This window comes from Pipistrellus kuhlii, unplaced genomic scaffold (assembly GCF_014108245.1).
Source record: "Pipistrellus kuhlii isolate mPipKuh1 unplaced genomic scaffold, mPipKuh1.p scaffold_m20_p_2, whole genome shotgun sequence".
Classification (NCBI taxonomy): Eukaryota; Metazoa; Chordata; class Mammalia; order Chiroptera; family Vespertilionidae; genus Pipistrellus; species Pipistrellus kuhlii.
In genome coordinates this window covers 134,839,671-134,863,058 of record NW_023425515.1, presented here as the reverse complement: position 1 = coordinate 134,863,058, position 23,388 = coordinate 134,839,671, and the positions used below count along the sequence as shown (strand labels likewise).

Below are 23,388 nucleotides of genomic sequence, written 5' to 3'. Positions count from 1 at the left end.
TAAACATCATTTGTCATTTACCATGGTTTATATTTTTGTCCAGCCATCTTTGTACAAGGGTCAAGAACTCATTTAAATATTTTTTAAAGCATTTTATCTTTTTTTTTTTTTTAATATATTTTATTGATTTTGTACAGAGAGGAAGGGAGAGAGATAGAGAGCCAGAAACATCGATGAGAGAGAGTCATCGATCAGTTGCCTCTTGCACACCCCCACTGGGGATATGCCCGCAACCAAGGTACATGCCCTTGACCGGAGTCGAACCCGGGTCCCCTCTGTCCCCAAGCCGACGCTCTATCCATTGAGCCAAACCGGTCTCGGCTGAGTGGAGATTTCTCTGATTCTATTATATTCAACAGTTAATATTGTTTCTCAGATTTTTTTTTTTTTTTTAGTTTCCTTGGTTTTTAGATTCACTTGTTGATAGTTACGTATTTGTTGTTCATAATTTTTATCTTTATTTACTTTCTCTTCTGAAAGAACCCCCTTCAGCAATTCATATAATTCTGGTTTGGTGGTGATGAACTCCTTTAGCTTTTTTTTTATTAGTGAAGCTCTTTATCTGACCTTTGATTCTGAGTGATAGCTTTGCTGGATAGATTATCTTTGGCTGTAGGTTCTTGCTATTCATAACCTTGAATATTTCTTGCCATTCCCGTCTGGCATGCATGGTTTCTGTTGAGAAATCAGCTGACAATCGTATAGGTGCTCCTTTATAGGTAACTACCTTCTTTGCTCTTGCTTCTTTTAATATTCTCTCTTTGTCTCTTGCTCTTGGAATCTTAATTATGATTTGTCTTGGTGTGGTCCTCTTTGGGTTCCTTTTGTTTGAAGTTCTGTGTGCTTCCTGGACTTGTAAGTCTAATTCTTTCACCAGGTGGGGAAAGTTTTCTGTCACTATTTCTTTCAGTATGTTTTAAGTATCTTGCTCTCTCTCTTCTGCTGGGACCCCCCATAATTCTGATGTTGGTTCACTTGAAGTTGTCCCAGAGGTTTCTTCAACTTTCTGGATTCTCTGGCCTTCTTGCGTCTGCGGAGGAGTGTCTTCTGGCTCTTTATGTTCCAAATCTTTGACTTGATTCTTGCGATCTTCCAATCTGTTTTTAGGACTCCATAAAACATTTTTTATTTCAGACAATGTATTCTTTATTTCTTGTTGATCCCTTATTATTTCTAGTTGATCCCTTTTCATATCCTCATAGGTCTTGTTTATTTTATCGGCCTTTTCTAGGAGATTCTTGAACAACCTTATAAGTGTGGTTTTGAACTCTATATCCAGTCGCTTTTTGTCCTCCATTTCTTTCGTTTGTGATCTATTTGGTTTAGGCATTTTCGCAGGCAGCTTTCCTGATGGGGCGGGGTTTCAGGGTGGAGCCTACAGCCTTGGCTTCCGTCAGCCACGCCCTATGCGACTCCTGAGACTCAGGGTCCTTCAGTACTTGTTGCGAGCGCCTCTGAGAGAAAGGTGCCCTTGATTTTCGCCTGCTGCCAAACTGTCTATGCTCTCCCCCAATGAGTCCGGTATTGGGGTTCAGTTCAGTTGGTAGTGGGATTGGAAGTGGCGTTCAGAGCAGTCTGGAGCCCCTGTCTCCTTCCCGTCAGGGCAATCCCGCGGCACAGCCGGCCGGCCCTTCTCTGCGCGCAGTGTACGCGCCTCCGGGACCTCCTTTCGCCGCTTCCCTGGAGTCCCGCCTTACAGCCCGGCTCCCTATGGATGAGCCTGGGTCCCCGGGGTCTGGCTTAGAAATGGGGTTCAGAGCAGTTGGAGCTGGGCCCAGCACAGTCGGAGCTTTTCTCTCCTTCCCGCTTGGGACCGCCAGCCAGGCACTCAGCCTCCCTCCTCTCCGGCTCTGTCCTCTCCGCGCGCGCGCGCCTCGTGTCTCCGTACCTTGGGCTTTTACAGCTCCTCCGCGCTTCCTTCTGGTTTTCTCCTTGCTTCTTGTTGTAGAATTTCCAGTCAGTCGACTTTCCTGTAGTTCTGGGTAATTTCCATTTTATATTTTAGTTGTATTTTGTTGAAATTGTTGTGTGCGGCTGCGGCTAGTTGCCTACCCGAGCAGCCATCTTGGATTCTCTCTTAAATATTTTTTTAAAAGACTCTCCTAAATCTGCTGTTTAAAGCTGGAGCCTCTTGAGTTGCATTGGGAGTAGTTAAGTAAGGAAGGAAAATCTAGTGCATACATAATCACCATGATTTTATTGAGGAGCTCTCCATTTCTTTCTCACTCCCATCTCCCACACTCATAATTTCTATGAGTAGAAAATAATGCTGTTAAGGGAATTGTGAAAGAAAAAAGTTAGTAATATTTCTGTATTATGGGATAAAAAAAAAAAAACAGTTCTTCAAATTAAATGGATATCTGACAATAACAAATATAGAGGTAGTTACTAAGCAGTATAATACCAAACTCAAGACATATAGGTGGAAGTTTAATGAAATAAAATTGTAAAGTCAAAATTTGGAGTGACTTTTGAGCCTCTGGTACTCATTTGCATTTCTTCCAATCTAAAGTTAGTCTATATTTAAGCCTATTTATTGTCATTCTTTAAGTCCCAAAAATAATAAAATGCTTTCTTTCACTGCCTCAGCTAAAATGTAGAGATTGTTACCTTTATCTAGACCACTAATTAATAACACTTCTTAGCTTTCTTCATGATGTCTATTTGTTGTAAAGCCTATTAGTTTAAGAAGGCACTCAGGCTCTGGATTCAGACAAACCTGAAATTCTGGCTCTACTATTTCTTAGCTAAATAACCTTGAAGTTACCCAACTCAGAAACTCTGTTTTCTCAACCAAGGAAATGTGGAAAATAATAGTACCTATCTCATTTAATTGTGAGAATTAAGTAAGATAGATAAGTCTCAAGAAAGAATTGCTATTATTATAATAACCATAATTCTTAATACATATAAACTGTCTATTCACTTCTAAAATATGACAGTACTATATATGAAATGCATCATATTTGCACATATTGGTTCACACATATTTTCTTAATATATTTTTATATATATACTTTGACCACAGAGTCTATTGCTGAATAGATCAGTCAAATCATATTCAAGCTATAAATACCTTTGAATCACTTATGTAATAAAACCATATCAACATATAAGCATTTTACTTACATAATCATTACAGTAATAATTAAAATTTATAGTGTGTATACTATATTCTTAACTACTAGAGGCCTGGTGATAATCACTTATGTAATAAAACCATATCAACATATAAGCATTTTACTTACATAATAATTACAGTAATAATTAAAATTTATAATGTGAATAGAATACTACATTATTAACTACTAGAGGCCTGGTGAATGAAATTAGTGCACTGGGTGGGGGGAGGGGTGTCTCTCAGCCTGGCCTGTGCCCTCTCACAGTCCAGGAGCCCTTGCTTCTTACTGCCCACACTCTGCTCGCTGCTCCTTAGCACTGCTGCAGAGACGGGAGAGTCACCAGCCACGAGCCCAGCTTCTGGCTGAGTGGCACACTCCCATGGGAGCATACTGACCACAAGGGGCAGCTCCTACATTGAGCTGCATTGAGCATCTGCCCCCTGGTGGTCAGTGCGCATCATAGTGAGTCTTTCTGGTTTTTCCACCATAAAAGCTTAGGCTTTTATTATATAGATATTAAATGTTTTACATAGATGATCTGATTTTACCTCATCATTACTTTTTCAGTTGGTTACCATTATTATGCCCATTTTGTACCTTAGGAAACTAAGGTTCAGAGTAACTAAATATCTTTATCAAGATCATATAGTCAGTAATTGGCAAATCTAATATTCAAAACCTAGTCTTCCTTACTCCAAAGTCCAAAAAGTTAATCACTACACAGAGCTATAATAGAACTCTATTATGTATCAGAGAGAGAAAGAGGCAGAGAGTGAGAAAGAGAAACAGAGAGTGAGATTAACACTAGCTATTCTATTTAGCAAAAGGCCAAGCTGGACCTTACTCTCAATGTGTCTGATTAAAGATCTTGGCCAATATGCTTGGTAGAACTCAGGAAAAGATTTAAAAAAAAAACAAAAAGCAATATTTGATATATTTATGAACTTCCTTCTCCATGGAAAGTCAATGTCATTTTCCAGGAAAAAATGAGATTCTTCAATGATCTACTAACATGTCTAAAAGGCTCACATCATATCATTTAACCTTGCTCACCTACCTCTAGTCATGAATTTGCAAGTGCTATCTAATCTAGTCAGCAGCCTTCTAAAACTGCCTGAGTCATATACCTCCAAACCAAAAATCTTCTGGGATAATAACAGCTAACATTCACTGAGTACTTACTATGTGTTAAGCATTTCTCTAAGTGTTTTACTCTTCCTCTTTTCTGTAGTTTGACTATAATGGAAAGGAATAAAACCATTAATATCTTATCTCTGAAAGTAAACAAGATCATTGTACTTTTTTTTTCCCCCATGCCAACTCAGCCTGGAGTGGCAATGCAAAACAATTTTCTTTGGCTGACTCTGATGCAAAGGCCTGAAGACTTTTCTAAATAACAAGTTTATTCTTAGTTTGAATTTATCTAGATATGTTCTGTAATTAATAGTTTGGTTTTTCACTATCAAGCAATTATCCAAAGTAACCAGAGGACTTCTGGTTCTGAAATCCTATTACTAACAGATGGGGAAGATGATGAAATAAGCTCAGGCTTCAAAGAGGTGAGGCAAAGCGGGGCGATCATCCACTCCATTTCTCTGGGACCTTCTGCTGCCAAAGAACCGGAGACCCTGTCATATATGACTGGTAAAACTTTAGAACACAGTTTGAATAGAAAATACAATACATTGTAGTCTCTCCTACTCCAGGGGGCTTTCTCCTTAAACTACAAAACTGCTCAAAAATTTCCTATTCTAAAAATTAATCTTTGTTGCTTTCTTGTCCCTGATCTTCAAATCAATAGCTTTCCTTTTCACCCCCTCACTTCTCTCCATTTCTACCTATACTGAATTCTTCTATTAGTCAACATTTTCTGTCTTTATTCATTTCTTACCATTTTTTTACCCATCCAAATTGAAACTTTTTTCTAAATGGTTTCTAAGGGCTTACTCAACTGCAATTCCAAAATTCTTCCTCAATATCTGTCCTGCTCAATCCTTGTTATATATGTTGATATATAACATCTATTCAGCAATAGACTCTGTGGTCAAACGTGTTGGTGGTTTTTCTGTTGCTGGTAGGAGTGGGGGTCTTGGAGTACTGCTGGAATAAGCATTTCTGGAGGCCCCCACAGGAGGATGAAATGTGGTAGAAAGCTTTATTTTCATGAAATTATGTCTCTCAGTTTTCAAAATCTCTACTTCCTTTATTATCATAACCAAGTACCAAAGGTACTTGAAAAATATTGACTAGGTATGAGTTATATAGACTTAATTCTTAGCGCCTCAATGGAAATATTCTCTCAAATTTTGAAAGTTAACTAATTAATATTTGTATGTAAACAGTCTATAGAGAAATTTTAAGTCATTGAAGTATGAACTTGACATTGCTATTTTGCATAGTCATCTATCATGATCAAAATATGAGGCTTTTCTACCCATGGTATTCACAAAATTAATATTTTTCTTAAACTGAGACATTTATAACAAAAGTAATAAAAACTATGATTTATTGAACTGTAATTTATTACATGCCAGGGACTATAGTAGGCACTTTCCATATATTTTCCCATTTAAACTTTACTTCAGCACTGTGAAGCAGGAATTTTATTACATCTCCACTTAAAACTAATAGAGAACTAAGGTTCAAAGATATGTAATAATTTGCCCCTAATCAGACTAAAGCTAGTAAATGGTGATATTGAGATGCAAACCCAGGTGTACCCAATTCCAAATCTATGCTCTTTCCATCACCATCCTAATCCTTTCTATTAAACAACATCATTTATTTAGCTGTCACATAAACAAAACCCTGAGTTCCAAGTGGCAGTGAATTGACAAGTCTTCCTTTGACAAGTCTCCAATGCTTTTAATTTATTTTTCTAAATAGAGGCCCAGTGCATGAAATTCATGCATGGGAAGGGTCCCTAGGCCTGGCCAGGAATCAGGGCTGATCTGTGGGGTGGGGCGATTAGGGGGTCCATGCTGGCACCCACTTTGGTTGGCCTGAGACCTTTGGGCAGGGCGCTGCTCCTGCATAGAGCATCTGCTCCCTGGCTGTCAGTGCACTTCAGTGATCAGTCATTTCACCATTCTGCTAATCGGTCAATTTGCATATTAGGCTTTAATTACATAGGACTAGAGGCCCAGTGCATGAAATTCGTGCACGGAGGGGTTCTTCAGCCAGGTCTGCACCCTCTCCAATCTGGGACCCCTTGGGGAATGTCCAACTGCCAGTTTAGGCCAAATTCTGGCAGTCAGACATCCCTCTCGCAATCTGGGATAACTGGCTCCTAATCATTTGCCTGCCTGCCTGCCTGACTGCCCCTAACCCTTCTGCCTGCTGGCCTGATCGCCCCTACTTTCCCCCTCTACCTACCTGATTGCCCCTATCTTGCCCACCTCCCCACCCACCCTCTTCCGCCTGATCACCCCTAACTGCCCTCGCCTGCTGGCCTGATCTCACCACCAAATGCCCTCCATGCTGGCCTCATCTTGCCCCCAAATGCCCTCCCCTGTCAGCCAGCCTGATTACCCCTAACTTATTCTACCTCAGCCCCCACCACCATGGCTTTATCCAGAAGAAATTCAACTGGTCTAATTAGCATATTACCCTTTTATTAGTATAGATAGATTATATAGGATAGGATTGTTTAAATGGGGGAAGAGGAGCCTTTTCTGCTCTTGGCAGAAAAAAAAAAAAAACAACACATAATCCCTATATCTGGATTTATAGCCAGCCATATGGACTATATGCCAAACTGGTCATTAAAAAATTGAATCACTTTCTTACACCTTACACCAAACAGCTGTTGCCCTTAAACCCTTCCTCAGCCCCCACCTTAGGTTCTGCCTTCCCAGTTTACCCAAAATAAGTTCTGATTGGTCTGTTTCTATGCCAGTCAGTGTCAAAAGCTCTGCCTCAGAGAAACTAAGATGGCAGCATAGGTAAATGCCTAACTGTAGCCTCACAAAACAATTTCAAAATATACAACTAAAATATAAAGTGCACATCATCCAGAACTACAGGAAAGTTGACTGACTAGAAATTCTACAACTAGAAGGAAAGAGAAAACCAGAAGGAAAATCAGAGGAGCTGTAAAAGCTCACTGGAGACACGGTGAGCACGTGGGGAGAGGACAGAGCCAGAGAGGAAGGGCAGCCGAGAGCCTGGTTGGCATTCCCTAGCAGAAAGGAGATAAAAGCTCCAGACTGAGCTGAGCCCCAGTTCCGACTACACTGAACCCCAGTTCTGGGCAAGACCCTGGGAACCCAGGCTCATTCAGAGGGATTCTAAGCTGTAAGGTGGAAACTCAGGGGAGCTGCAAGAAGCAGAGCCCCGGAGTCGTGCACATTGTACACAGAGGAAGAACTGTTGACTGTGCTGCTGGATTGCCCTAGCAGGAAGGAGACAAAAGCTCCAAACTGTGCTGAGCTCCACTTCCAACTGCACTGAACCCCAATTCTAGACCAGACCCTGGGGACCAAAGCTCATACAGAGGAAATCTGGGCTGTAAGGCAGAAACTCGGGAGCTGCGAAAGGAAGTCCAGGAGGTGCGCACATTGCACGCAGAGGACAGACTGTAGACTGTGCCACTGGATTGCCCTAGCAGGAAATAGACAAAAACTCCAGACTGCACTGAACCCTACTTCCAACTGCACTGAACCCCAGTTCTGGGCTCATTGGGGGAGAACTAGACTGTCTGGTAGTAGGCGAAAATCAAGGGCACCTTTCTCTCAGAGGTGCTTGCAGCAAGTACCAAAGCAGCGAGTACCAAAAGTCACTGAGGAACACTGAGACTCAGGAACCTCATAGGGTGGGCTGACAGAAAGCCAAGGCTGTAGGCTCCATCCTGAAGCTCCGCCAACATCTAAGCTGGGCATAGAGGCTCTTGAATAAGGCTGTCTCCCAGCATTGATCCTCACAGCCAATTATCCTGGAGATAAATTCCTCCCAGTGATACCAACAACAATTACCGTATTTTCCGCTGTATAAGATGACCCCCTAATTTTACAGTTAAAACATAGGTTTAGGCCTATATTCGCTGTATGAGACTACCCCCCACTTCCGAGGCAACACCAGTTCTTTTTTTAATAAACCGCCTCTCTGACTCTGGCCAATCTGAGCAGGCTTTTTACTAGAACACAGTGTACATGTTCTATACCCAAAGCTACAGGCAGTCTATTAAAAGAAGAACTGGTGTTGCCTAGGAAGTGGGGGGTAGTCTTATACAGCGAATATAGGCTTAAACCTTATACGCCGGAAAATACGGTAAGACTTAACTACAAAAGGCTGTACACACAGTCCACAAAGGGGTGCACCAAGATAACTGGGAGGCTGACCCACTGAACCATATAGGACACCTTAACACACAAAGCCGCCCTACCAACTCAGGGAAGCAGCGAAAATGCCAAGACAAGGAAACAGATCACAAACAAAAGAAATGGAGGACAAGAAGCAACTGGATATAGAGTTCAAAACCACGCTTATAAGGTTTTTCAAGAGTTCCTAGAAAAGGCCGATAAAATAAATGAGATCTATGAGAATATGAAAAGGGATCAACTAGAAATAAAGAATACATTGTCTGAAATAAAAAAATATTATACAGAGTCCTAAAAACAGAATGGAAGATCGCAAGAATCAAGTCAAAGATTTGGAACACAAAGAGTCAGAGGACACTCCTCCACAGAAGCAAGAAGACAAGAGAATCCAGAAAGTTGAAGATAGTGTAAGAAACCTCTGGGACAACTTTAAGCAAACCAATATCAGAATTATGGGGGTCCCAGAAGAAGAGAGAGAGCAAGATACCTAAAACATACTGAAAGAAATAGTGACAGAAGACTTCCCCCACCTAGGGAAAGAAATAGACTTACAAGTCCAGGAAGCACCATAGGACCCCAAGCAAAAGGAACCCAAAGAGGAACACACCAAGACACATCATAATTAAAATTCCAAGAGCAAAAGACAAAGAGAGAATATTATTGTAAAAGCAGCAAGAGAAAAGCAGGTAGTTACCTATAAAGGAGCACCTATACGACTGTCAGCTGATTTCTCAACAGAAACCATGCAGGCCAGACAGGAATGGCAAGAAATATTCAAGGTGATGAATAACAAGAACCTACAGCCAAAAATACTGTACCCAGCAAAGCTATCACTCAGAATCGAAGGCCAGATAAAGAGCTTCACGAATAAAAAAAAGCTAAAGGAGTTCATCACTGCCAAACCAGAATTATATGAATTGCTGAAGGGGGTTCTTTAGGAAGAGGAAGAAAATAAAGATAAAAATTGTGAACAACAAATATGTAACTATCAACAAGTGAATCTAAAAAAAAAAAAAAAAAAAAAACCTGATGAACAATATTAACTGTTGAATATAATAGAATCAGAGGTATGGACTGATGATTCTTAGAGAAAAGAGGAGTGGGGGGTGCGGGAAGAGACTGAACATCAACTGTGCACCTATGGATGAGGACAATGGGGAATGGGGAAAGGGCAGAGGGTGGGGTGGGAACCTGGTGGAGAGGGGGGGGGAAATGAGGAACATTTGTAATAATATGAACAAAAAAGATTTATTAATTAAAAAAAAAAAAAGCTCTGCCTCCTAGGCAGCCATTGGCAACTCACCCAGATTTGGTTCTAATTGGTTGGTTTCTATGATAGTCAGCATCTCCTGGCCTATCTCCATACCTGATCATAGAGACAGGGCTGATCAGCAGCCACCAAAAGCTGCTGTCAAGCAGGCTGAACTGCTAACCTCTGAGAGAGACAGAGGCTTGGCTGCTGCTGCTGATCAACCCCATCCTCTCTCTCCAAGAGGTCAGCATGTCAGCCTGCTCACCTCCTGCACCTGCAGCTTGGCATTCAGTTGAGCCTTCTGTTGTTTTGGATGTTACAACTCTGGCTCTTTATATCCTACCTTATAAAAGAGTAATATGCAAATTAACCATCACTCTGCTCAGGCCACACCCACCATCCAATCAGAGAGAGTATGTAAATTAACCCCAACCAACATGGCTTCAGCCACAGAGAGCAGTTGAGAAAGGCTTAGGTTTCCCAGCAACAGAAGCCAAGCTTTCCACACACCCTGGCCTGCCTAAGCCTCCACTCAAGGATACAAAGTTTCAATTATATAAGGTATATAAGTCCCAACAGAAATGGCTAACGGCCACAGATCAAGCAGGGGGCTTGGCTCCATTCCAGGCTATAAAGTTTCAATTGTAGAAGGTAAATAAATTCCAGATACCAGGGCCTCCACTTGGGTCACCAGAGGGCGTAGTGGGCCTGCAAACCACCACAGGCCCCTCACCCAGGTCACCCCACACCCCATGAGAACCCCCACCCTGATCTGGGACACCCTTCAGGCAAACCAGCTGGCCCCCACCCTTGCACCAGGCCTCTATCCTATCTAATAAAATACAATAGTAATATGCAGATAGACCATCACTCCAACACACAAGATAGCTGCCCCCCTGTGGTCAAAGATCCTGCCCCTATGTGGACACAAGATAGCCAGCAGGGAAGGGCAGTTAGGAGGCACCAGGCCTGCAAGGGCTGGCAGTTGAGAGGGACCAGGTCTGCAAGGGAGGGCAGTTGGAGGCAATCAACCTTGCAGGGGAGGGCAGTTAGGGGTGACCAGACTGGCAGAGGAGGGAAGTTTGAGGCAACAGGCTGGCAGGGGAGAGTTAGACATCAATCAGGCTAGCATGGGAGTGGTTAGGGGTGATCAGGCTGGCAGCAGAATGGTTATGGGAAATCAGGAAGGCAGGCAGGCGAGCAGTTGGGAGCCAGCAGTCCTGGATTATGAGAGGGATGTCCAGGCAGTTTAATATCCCTGGAGGTGTCCCAGATTGGAGAGGGTGCAGGCTGGGCTGAGGGACAACCCCCCACCCCGTGCACAATTTCTTGCACTGGGCCTCTAGTATATAGATAATTGTGATATGTTATGCTATTTCTTTTAGAGTTTTTAAAACAGCTATTTTAACTCTTTAAATTTGACTCTCTGAAATGAGGTTAGTAATACTATTATTTATTTCACAGGACTAGAGTCTCAGTGCACAAAATTCGTGGACTGGTAGGGTCCCTAGCAGCTGCTGGCTGCCAGCCAGGGCCTCCCTTCCCTGGCTGACAGCTGCCAGCCTGGGCCTCCCTTCATTCCACACCACACCCTAGTGGTCAGCACACATCATAGCAAGCAATCGAACTCCCAAGATTGGTCAAACTCCCAAGGGGACACTTTGAATATTAGGCTTATATATATATAGATTATTTTAATGAGATACTTTTAGTTACTGTACTAACTTATTAATTGAGATTAAATCAGATCAAACATTTAAGCATTTAACAAGTTATCTAGCATGTACTTAGTGCTTAAATATCAGCAGTTTTATTAAGTAAATATCAGCAGTTACTTACTGCTAAGTAAATATCAGCAGTTTTATTATTATATTATTATATTTCATAAATATTTTATTACTGATAGTCCAATTTTTTGACTAAGAACCCAAAATCTCTATTACCTGCAGCACAAGATAATTATATCCTTGGTTCTCAATAAACAATTATGGAGCACCTACAATCTTAATTTCAAAGGTTTAAAAAGTATCTATCTCCATTACATTAAAAATGAGGAAATTAACAGCTCAACTGATTACTGATATTCCAGAGTGCTTAATTTTATAGCAATTAATTTTTTAGGTTAGCCTGACATCTAGTGGAATGACTATAGCTATCCAAAACATTAAAATACATACTTTTTTTTAAAAAAACTTGACATTGCATTAAAAGAAAGGGCAGTATCTTATGTAAAATGTTTAAAATAAAAAGTAAAATCAGCATGAGTATTGCCTATGTCAGGCATTGTACTAAATGCTTTCGTACACATTTCTCAATCATTTATTTGTTCAAAATCAGTTTTTAGTACCTGCTATGTGGTAGGCACTTAGACAGAATTTTTAAAAAGCAGATATGATCCCTGTTTTTTTGGAGTTCATTGACTAGTGGAGAATAAGTTATTAAACTAATCATTATATAAATTAATAAAATTATAAATTGTGTTTGAATCTAAGAAGCACTTTAGAAGAGAATCTTAAATTTAGTAGGGAGTTTGTTTTAGGAAGGGCCTCTCTGATGAAGTGATGTGAACCAATGTCTAAAGAATAAATAGGAATGGGCATTTAAGACAGAGGGAATAACATATATGAAGTTCCTGGGGTGGAAAAAGGTTTGTTGAGCAAATAATTAAAAGGACAGTAGGGCTATAGTTGCAAGGGAGACAGCAGGAGCAGATGAGCTTAGAGAGGTATAAGCAGGGCCTGTTTTGTTTGTTTCTTTAAGCAGGTCAATGGCCCTGGCCCGGTGGCTCAGTCAGTTAGAGCATTGTCCCATGCACTGAAAGGTTGCCAGTTCCCTTCCAGATCAGGGCACATACTTAGGTTTCAGATTTGATTCCCTAACTGGGGTGCTTATGGGAGACAACCAAGTGATGTTCCGCTTGCTTGCTTTTTTCTCTCTCTCTCTCTCTCTCTCTCTCTCTCTCTCTCTCTCTCTCTCTCTCTCTCTCTCTTTCTCCCTCCCTCCCTCCCTCCCTTTTCCTCTTCCCCTTCCTCTCCCTCTTTTCCTTGCTCTGAAATCAGTAAAAAAAATATCGTTGGGTAAGGATTATTTTTTTTAAGTTAGGTCAATGTTAAGGACCCAGGATTTATCACTTTATCATAGGTATAAATGAAGCCATTTGAAGTATTTAAACAGGGCGAGATATATGATGAAATATATGGTTATAAAAGAACACTCTGGATCCAATTGTGAAATGAATAGAAAGGAGGTGAATGTGAATGTAAGAACAATTAGGACCAATTGGGAAAATATTTCAATAGTTAATAGATGGTTAGAGCTCAGACGAAGGTGGTTGCTGTCAAGTTATAAACAGGGTGTGGTAAAAGTAAGTTTACACTTTATTTTTCTATTATTACTTATTGTATTATTTTTCCATACAAATAACTGTAAACTTACTTTTGCCTCACCCTGTATTTTTTTTTTTTTTTTTTACTAATAATTGGCACTTTTGATTGTGTGCTAGGCATTTACATTCATTATCTCATTTAATCCTCACAGCGGCCATATGAAGTAAGTATTGTTAATATCTTGGTTCTACAGATTAAAAAACTGAGGCTCGCCTTTCCGGCCGGAACCGCCATCTTCCAGGTCAGCCCTGCGCGTGGCTCCCGGCGGCCGTGGTTGTACAGATTCAGTAATTCGCCAAAATGACTAACACAAAGGGAAAGAGGAGAGGCACCCGCTATATGTTCTCTAGGCCTTTTAGAAAACATGGAGTCGTTCCTTTGGCCACATACATGCGAATCTATAAGAAAGGTGATATTGTGGACATCAAGGGAATGGGCACTGTTCAAAAAGGAATGCCCCACAAATGTTACCATGGCAAAACTGGAAGAGTCTACAATGTCACCCAGCATGCAGTGGGCATTATTGTGAACAAGCAAGTTAAGGGCAAGATTCTTGCTAAGAGAATTAATGTACGTATTGAGCATATTAAGCACTCTAAGAGCCGAGATAGCTTCCTGAAACGTGTGAAGGAAAATGATCAGAAAAAGAAGGAAGCCAAAGAGAAAGGTACCTGGGTTCAATTGAAGCGTCAGCATGCTCCACCCAGAGAAGCACACTTTGTGAGAACCAATGGAAAGGAGCCTGAGCTGCTGGAACCCATTCCCTATGAATTCATGGCATAAGTGGGAAAAAATAAAGACTTCTGTGCTGATAAAAAAAATTAATTAATTAATTAATTAATTAATTAAAAAATAAATAAATAAATAAAAAATAAAAAACTGAGGCTCATAGTCAAAGACAAGTACAATATGATTTCCCTCACGTGTGTAATTTAATGAACAAAATGAACTACTAAACAAAATAGAGACATACTCAGAGCAGGCAGCTTTGGAAGGGAGAGAAAGGGTAGGTGGAGGGATTAAGAAAAAAAGAGAGAGAACTCACGGACGAGGACAGCAGTGTGGTGATTGCTGGGGGGAGAGAGGTAGGTGTGGAAGAGGGTTTAGAGGGGATAGATAGTGATGGGAAAAAATAAAATGACAGGAGCAGATGTAGGCAGGCTGGAAAGGATGTTTCCATTCTCCCTTCTCCAGGAAAACAGTTCTCTGGAGTGTATTAGTGGTCTTTCAGTACCTAAATCTGTGGAATTTTCTGTTCCCATTTTCTGGTGGAATATTTAGTACTGTAGATCATTTCCTTCTTTAAAACTCTCTAGTCCCTTTTTAAAGTAGGGGGGTAGGGGAAGTCTAAAAAAAATAATATAATGAATTCCCATACACACTAGCTTAAGTAATCCAAATAAAACTCCAAATCCACTTATTCCCTTATCCCATATAGACAATCACTATTTTTAATTAGGTGTTTCTGTGTTTTATGCTTTCTTTTATCATTTTACCACTTATGTATATTGTACAGGTATCATATGAATACATGTATAACGTGTATGAATAAATATTTAAACAATGTATACTACTGATGTGAATATTTTAGTCTTTCAATGACAATTTGTGATAGATAATTGTTTTCAGTCTGTTCAAAAGTGCTAATTTGGAAACTCCTAAGGGATAGTTTAGTTGCATATAAATTCTAAATTTATTGATTTCTTTTCTCCCTCAGCTCTTTGAAGAAAGGTACTATTTAATCAACTTCTGGCTTCCACTATCATTCTTGAGAACTCTGTTGCTGCTCTATTTAATAGTTATTTGTAGGTAATCTGTCTTTTATATTTTACTAGAGGCTCAGTGCACAAAATTCGTGCACTTGGAGGAGTCCCTCAGCTCAGCCTGTGCCCTCTCATAGTCTGGGATTCCTTGGGGGACATCTGATTGATGGCTTAGACACATGGGTAGCAGGCTTAAGCCAGCAGTCAGACATCCTTAATACTGCTGCAGAGGCGGAAGAGACTCCTGCCACTGCCTGCCGCTGTACTTGCCAGCCATGAGCCCAGCTTTTGGCTGAGTGGCACTCCCCCTGTGGAAGTACACTGACCACCAGAGGCAGCTCCTGCATTGAGCATTTGCCCCCTGGTGGTCAGTGTGCATCATAGTGATCAGTCATTCAACTGGTTGGTCAATTTGCATATTTTCCTTCTAAGCCTGTCAGACTGGGCCAAAACTGGCTCTCCAACATCCTCCGAAGGGTCCCAGATTGTGAGAGGGTGCAGGCCAGGCCGAGGGACTCCACCAGTGCATGACTGACTCCAGGGAGGGATATAGGAGATTGGCCAGTTGGGGAGGGACGTAGGAGGGCTCCAGGGCATGTCCAGCCCATCTCACTCAGTCCCAATCAGCCAGGCCCCACAGCAAGTTAACCTACTGGTCAGAGCATCTGCCCCCTGGCACTCAGTGCATATTATAGTGACTGGTCAACTGACTGACTGTCTGTCTCCTGGTGGTCAGTGCACATCATAGAAAGCAGTTGATCTGCCTTAGCATATTATTAGCATATTATGCTTTGATTGGTTGAATGGACAACCAGACACTTAGCATATTAGGCTTTTATTATATAGGATTCATTTTTAGATTTTACCTTTGTCTTTGCAGTAGTACCATTTCATGCCCATCATGTACTTCTTTTTATTTATTTTGCTGTGACTCCTGATTATTGACTTTGAGACATAATTTTATCAATCCTAGAAAATTATCAACCATTCTATCATCAAATTTATCCCTCTTCTTTCTTATCTTGCTTTCTGAAAATCGTATTGGATAATATTCTGAACTTTCTCTCTCTTCGTTCTTCTTAATTCATGTTTTGTTTTTGTTTTTGTTTTTTGTTTTGTTTTTTTTTTATAATAAAGTTCTGGCTTTATTTAAGAATGTGATTAGATAGTAGAGTCACTGTCTGAAGTAGTCAATGAAAGCACTCATACATTAAAAGGAAACATATATTCAAATTAGGAGAATACAATAATATACAATGACAGGGAATAGAGAAGGGGCTATTGACCAGTTTAACCAGTGAGACTGAAGAACATTTCATAGTGGTAATCTTTGAACAGGGTTCTTAAGCTTTTGTGTGTGTGTGTGTAGGACTGTAGGCAAAACAGGAATATGTGAAAAAACATGTGGCATATTTAAGAAAAATAAATAGTTAAGTATTTGTAATATAAGATGTCTTAGGAGAAGTCTATGGACATGAGCTAGATGTGGATCAGCAAGTCTAGGCATTATATGCCAGAAATAAGAATTTTAACATCATCCCACAAGCAATAAAAAAAAACAAAAACATTAAAAGTTTTAAACAATGAATAATTTAACTAAATTTGTGTTAATTCTTAGGGTAGAGGCAGAGGTGGAGGTGGAAAAATCTGGAAAGACAATAGACCAGGTAGAACATCAATCTTTTGGGCATAAATTTCCAAAATAATCTGGAAGATATACTGCAATCTGTAAATATTTGTTGAACATGCATGTGGTTAAAGATAAAACTGACACAGGACGAGTCTTTCAAATAAGCAAATTTGGTACATGATGGTATAATTGATAAAACAAGATTAAATAGAATCTGTGTTAATGTATATGGCACAAAAATAGGAGAAAGTAGGAAGAGAGAGTGAATAAACACTAAAGTAATATGTTTTGTTTTGTTTTGTTTTGTTTTAAGATACTTTTGATAAATTTCCTAATTTATAAGTAGTAGGGTAAATTTTGATTATGAGACCTAATTTATAAGGAGTAGGGTAAATTTTGTTTAATAGTAAAATATTGCTCAATAAAATCTATTATAGTATTTATCAATACATCTATCATAGCATTCTTTAGATACAAGCACAGAGCTGTCGAATTTGTAATTAAATGAAAATTTAAAGAGATAATAAGGTTATATCAGCATTTGAGTTATACGGCCACCACATGCAATCTCTGTGTTAATTCATGCTTTTCATTTCCTATTTCTCCATGCTGCCTTCTATATAATTATCTCAGAACTATCTACCATTTACTAGTACTTTTCATCTGTACCTAATAAACTATTAATCAGGCCATAATATTTTATTTTAATGACTGTATTTTAATTTTTTAATATGTGTTCTTAGTTTCACAGTCTTACTATTTTCTTTAGATATTAATCTTCCTTTCCTTCTCACTCTGTATATCTCCTAATGGAAATCTTACCTATTATATCTATGCAAATGCTCCAAAGTCTATCTCTAACTCAGTATTCTCTCCCAAGGTTTAATTACATATTCCAATTAACTTCTAAAAGTTACCAAATGTTTCATGTCTTATGCTATAAATTCTACCTGACTACTCTATGAGTAGTGGAGTAATAATGTGCCCTTTCAGTGACTTTCTACAGCCCTTATTTGTTCTATTCAATTAATACTTGACAATATACAGCCTCAGAGTTGGTTTTATTTGCATATGAATAAAATTATATTATATCCCTCAAAGAATAAGGACCATATTTAGTGCTTTTTAGCAAAACTTTAAATATCTTTAACTCTAACCACAACCACTTGAATGCCTTCAAAGCTAGACCTTCTTAGATTTGACTTCCCATACCTTATTTGTACCTGTCCTTTAATAGAAGAAACAATCTTACATTGGTTGATGTCCTCCATCAAATTTACCATAGGGTAGGGGTGTCGAACTCAATCAGAGAAGGGGCCAAAATCTAAAATCCAGCCTAAATCGCGGGGCCGAATGGTTTACTGAACAGTCATAAACTGTCATTGTGATGGAAACGCAGCGGAGTGCAGTGATGACAGCGCACAGCGAGGTGCGGGCCACATTGCAAGGCCTGGCGGGACGGATTTGGCCCACGGGCCTTGTGTTTGACACATGTGCCATAGGGATTGTTCATAATATGTATTTGATTGTTGATGTAATTGGTAAATAACACATAAGTGGGATCTTTTGAAATTTCCTTGGAAATATAAGAGTTTAAATTTATACCACTTCCATGCTCAAACCATCAGTGAATGACTGATATGTACCTTTCAATGTAGAAAGCTTATTGCTAACACAAGTTATATTAACCTAAATTAAAACAATGTGGCTTAACCTATTATTTTACTCTTCCTTTTAGTCTTCATCCCAAGTTACAAAGTAATATGACTATCTAAAATATAAAACAAGGAGAAACCAAGATGTCGGCATAGGGTAGACACCTGAATGCAGCCTACCACAACAAATTTGAATTTAGAGCTGGAAAACAGGGAAAACATCACCCCGAAGCACCGGATGGCTGGCTGAAAGGAGGCCCTACCATCTGGGAAGGAGAGAGAAGGTCCTCTGAACCTCGGGAACTGAGAAGGTGCGGAGAACTGTGCGCGCGAAAAGGTGGCTGCCAGACTTCGCTGCTGGCTTTCTTGCGGAGCGCAAAGAGGGCGGGCTGAGTTCGCTACTGACAATGCTCTGCTGGCTTTCTTGTGTGGAAGGAAATGCTCTGCTGGACAGCTAATGCTCTGCTGGCTTTCTTGTGTGGAAGGAAAACAGAACCACCCTATTGCTCTGATAGATGGCCCCAGAAAGAGAGAGGCCAGACTGTCAGGCAGTGGGCAGAGATCTCTCGGAGGTGTGTGAAGCCAGCAGCCATTACTGCGGGACTCAGAAACCAAACCCTCGTAGGGAGGGGCTCACCAAAGCTTGTCTGCACCACCTAGAGACTCCGTCCCATCCAAGCTGAGCACAGAAGCCCTTCCAGTGGCTAGCTTTCTCGTTCACCGTGAATAGGACTCTCTTAGGGAGGGACAGACAGGAATCCAAAGCTTGTCTGCGCCTATACCAAAGAGGTGCACAAGCCTGCAACCAATCTTGCGGGATTCACCAAAGCTAGGCTGTGCCACCCCATCCAAGCGGAATACAGAAACCCTCCTAGCTGAGACACTTCTGATCCTCATAGCCAATTGGCTTAGAGATCAACGCTTCCCAGTGATACCAACAACAAGCAAGGCTTAACAGCAAGATTGCACACACAGCCCACAAAGGGCTACACCAAGACTGTCCACCTCAGATAACTGGGAGACTGACCTACTGAACCATATAGGACACCTTAACACACAAAGCCACCTTACCAACTCAGGGAAGCAGAGAAAATGCTGAGAAAAGGAAACAGATCACAAACAAGAAATGGAGGACAAGAAGCAACTGGATATAGAGTTCAAAACCACGTTTATAAGGTTTTTCAAGAGTTTCCTAGAAATGGCCGATAAAATAAACGAAACCTATGAGGTTATGAAAAGGAATCAACTAGAAATAAAGAATGCATTGTCTGAAATAAAAAATATTATACAGAGTCCTAAAAACAGAATGGAAGATCGCAAGAATCAAGTCAAAGATTTGGAACACAAAGAGTCAGAGGACACTCCTCCACAGAAGCAAGAAGACAAGAGAATCCAGAAAGTTGAAGATAGTGTAAGAAACCTCTGGGACAATTTCAAACAAACCAACATCAGAATTATGGGGGTCCCAGCAGAAGAGAGAGAGCAAGATACCTAAAACATACTGAAAGAAATAGTGACAGAAAACTTCCCCCACCTAGGGAAAGAAATAGACTTACAAGTTCAGGAAGCGCCATAGGACCCCAAGCAAAAGGAACCCAAAGAGGAACACACCAAGACACATCATAATTAAAATTCCAAGAGCAAAAGACAAAGAGAGAATATTAAAAGCAGCAAGAGCAAAGCAGGTAATTACCTATAAAGGAGCACCCATACGATTGTCAGCTGATTTCTCAACAGAAACCATGCAGGCCAGACAGGAATGGCAAGAAATATTCAAGGTGATGAATAACAAGAACCTACAGCCAAAAATACTGTACCCAGCAAAGCTATCACTCAGAATCGAAGGCCAGATAAAGAGCTTCACGAATAAAAAAAAGCTAACGGAGTTCATCACCACCAAACCAGAATTATATGAATTGATGAAAGGGGTTCTTTAGGAAGAGGAAGAAGATATAGATAAAAATTATGATCAACAAATATGTAACTATCAACAAGTGAAACTAAAAGCCAAGGGAATTAAAAAAAAACAATATTAACTGTTGAATATAATAGAATCAGAGGTATGGAAGGGGAGTGGACTGATAAACAATATTAACTGTTGAATAATAATAGAATCAGAGGTATGGAAGGGGAGTGGACTGATGATTCTTAGAGAAAAGAGGAGTGGGGGGTGCAAGAAGAGCCTGAACAAAAACTGTGCACCTATGGATGAGGACAATGGGGGATGGGGAAAGGGCAGAGGGTGGGGTGGGAACCTGGTGGAGGGGAGCAACAGAGGGGGGGGGGAAATGAGGAACATTTGTAATAATATGAACAATAAAGATTTATTTTTTAAAAATAAAATAAAATATAAAGCAAAATTATAATCAAGCTTCATTTTACAGTGGATTCAGTACTCCCAGTGAAAACATGGGCATAAAAGGCAAGATAATTTTAGAAACTTTGAAAGAGAATACTATAGCCAGTAACCTAGGACTTTTTCTTGGGATCAAAGGTTAGGGTGAACTAAATTATTCCAAGATTCTAAGCATAATAAGAAAGAAATTATGTCTTCCTGAAGTAAGCTTGTTAGGGAGTATCTATGGCAAGTAAGGTGGATTTGTGTCAAAAGCTAATTTGTTTAGTTTTTTTGTTTAAAACTAGAGGCCTGATGCATAAAATTCGTGAAAGAGCAGGCCTTCCTTTCCCCGGCTGCCATCACCGGCTCCCCTCTGGCACCAGGGTCCTGGGCTTCCCTCTGGCCTCCAGCAAGCAGGCACCCAGGACCCAGGCTTCCCTCCAGACTCAGGCTTCCCTCATAGCCCTGGCTTCATCCAAAAGGTCTTCCAAAAGGACTTCTGGTCTAACTGGCATATTACACTTTTATTATTATAGATGTAATGAAGATTTTATCATTATATTAATTCTTTTTTTTAAATATATTTTATTGATTTTATACAGAGAGGAAGGGAGAGAGATAGAGTGTTAGAAACATCGATGAGAGAGAGTCATCGATCAGCTGCCTCTTGCACACCCCCTACTGGGGATATGCCCACAACAAAGGTACATGCCCTTGACTGGAATCGAACCCGGGACCCTTCAGTCCCCAAGCCAACGCTCTATCCATTGAGCCAAACCGGTTAAGAATGAGGCATGGGATTGCAGGCCTTGATGAGGATAAGAACACACTGAGTAAAAGAGAAACAGATGTCCATGAGAGGGAATTTTGGTAAAAAAAAAAAAAAAATACTTCCAATTTTAAGATAACAAGATAGCAGAGTACATGGTGAATAACAGCAACAGACTCCTAATCGGTCTTTCTGCCTGTCTTTGCCTCCTCTACAGTGCATTATCCACACTGCCCAAAATGTGATCTTTCTAAATTAAAGTCTACTCATCTGTCCCCACTGAGATTAATTCAGTCAGAAGCCAGTTCAAAAAAGTCTTCGTTATCACCTCCCCTATCCTGCTGGTTAATACCCAATTCCTCCACAAATCAATCCGGCCCAATCTTATACAAGCTTTTCTAGTTATAGTTCTCATACTATGTTTCACTTTACAAGTCTATTTCCCACATTAGATTCTGAGTGCCTTAAAAGCCAGAACCAAGTTTTAATCACTTTTAAATCCATATTTCAATGTCTTTCTGATAAATTCAACATTTAGAAGTATCAGCTCTGACATTTCCATTTCGGGTTTGCTTGTGCTTCTGTTATTACCTATTTTTACATATATATATATATATAAAATTATATATATATACATACACACACACACACATATATATATATATACATATATATATATTTCAGAGAGGAAAGGAGAGGGAGAGAGACAGAAACATCAATCATGAAAGAGAATCATTGACGGCTGCCTCCTGTACCATCTGAATAAACCTGCAACCTGGGCATGTGCCCTGACCAGGAATCAAACGATGACCTCAAGGTTAAATCGCTGTATGTTTCTTTGGTGATAACTCTTTAGGCAACTTGTCCATTTTTGTGAATATTTATTTAGTTAAAACTAGGTAGATAATATAATCTACAAATACACTTAGTCATGCTGTATTATGTGATCATATGCTGAAGCAAATATTATAGCTATAGAAGGCTCAACAGGAAGAAGTAAGTTTTTTTTTTCAAGTTAGGTAGGTCTATACCTTTGAGGCAGAGGATCCAGAGTTTTCTTCTCTAACAGTGGATGTGGTGTTGTGAGATTTCTGTAGAAACAAACATAGATTACAGCAAATACACCTATTGTGAAGGTAGGCATCTACAAAGATAATGCTTAAAAATCTAAATATGGACAATTAATGGGGGAAAAAACAAGATTCCTAATTACATATTTCCTTTTCCATATTTCTCAAATAATTAAAGATATGTGTAGTATTTTGCATCTAGGAGATTCATTCTACTGGAGTTATCTTAGAAAAAAGTGGTTGTGTCGTCACCACCACCAAGAATAACCGAACACAAAGAAATCTTTGTTATCTGCTGTTCCTTAAAATGTCTTTAGAGCTAACCTTTCAGACTTAAACAACAGCCACTGCTTCTGTTTACTGCTGGTATAGTAAAACACTGAATGAGTTGTGTGGGCTCATTTCATTGCCTGCAGGGCTGCATTTTCCCAGCCCTAATGTAACAAAAGGGCACAGCCCACACAAAAAACACACACTGTTTTCTTGAAATACTAAGGTCTCTCTCTCTCCTTGCTTGCACCTGTCTTAACTTAATTCAAACATAGGCTATATCACGAAGACTGCATAAGAAATTACTCAGAATCATGGTGTGTGTGTGTGTGTGTGTGTGTGTGTGTGTGTGTTTTAACAAATTTCACATCATATTCTCATTTGTTATTAAGATTCGCCACGTTGAATCTTTTAAGGATTGTTCTGTCTCACTCACCATTTTCTACTTCTTTGTGACCTCCGCTTGGCACTCTGTGTCCTGGGCATCATACTTCGCACACAGTGGGCACCTAGGGTGGACCCTGTGAGGCAATCACAAAGTCCTTGGAGGCAGCCGATAGTTACAGAGCTTCTGCTGGGGGTGAAGTCCTCAAGGTGTTCAAATTAAAGAACTGAGAGCATCTTCCAAAACCGGTTTTGGCTCAGTGGTAGAGTGTTGGTCTGCGGACTGAAAGGTCCCAGGTTCGATTCGGGGGTCAAGGGCATGTATGTTGGTAGTGGGCACATCCCCGGTATGGGGTGTGAAAGAGGCAGCTGGTCGAAGTTTCTCTCTCATCTATGTTTCTAGCTCTCTCCCTTTTTCTCTGTAAAAAAAT

The 23,388-nt window shown here is 40.1% G+C and overlaps 1 protein-coding gene and 1 long non-coding RNA gene across 2 annotated transcripts; one reads left to right on the top strand and one right to left on the bottom strand.

The window, feature by feature from the left end:
* Positions 1-2,086: 2,086 nt before the first annotated feature.
* LOC123652703 lies at positions 2,087-23,290 on the bottom strand. The gene is made up of 3 exons (XR_006742171.1): positions 23,010-23,290; positions 22,265-22,324; positions 2,087-2,269 (listed from the first exon to the last, which is right to left on the bottom strand). It is a non-coding gene; the product is annotated as an uncharacterized LOC123652703 (long non-coding RNA).
* Positions 13,280-13,899, top strand: LOC118722304 (60S ribosomal protein L21-like). The gene is made up of 2 exons (XM_036443665.2): positions 13,280-13,319; positions 13,367-13,899. The coding sequence occupies exon 2, from the start codon at positions 13,379-13,381 to the stop codon at positions 13,859-13,861; it is 483 nt and encodes a 160-aa protein (XP_036299558.1). The 5' UTR covers positions 13,280-13,319; positions 13,367-13,378; the 3' UTR covers positions 13,862-13,899.
* Positions 23,291-23,388: the final 98 nt, after the last annotated feature.

Coding starts and splice junctions, on each gene's coding strand:
- LOC118722304 (XM_036443665.2), top strand. CDS start 13,379: ATGACTAACACAAAGGGAAAGAGGAGAGGCACCCGCTATATGTTCTCT.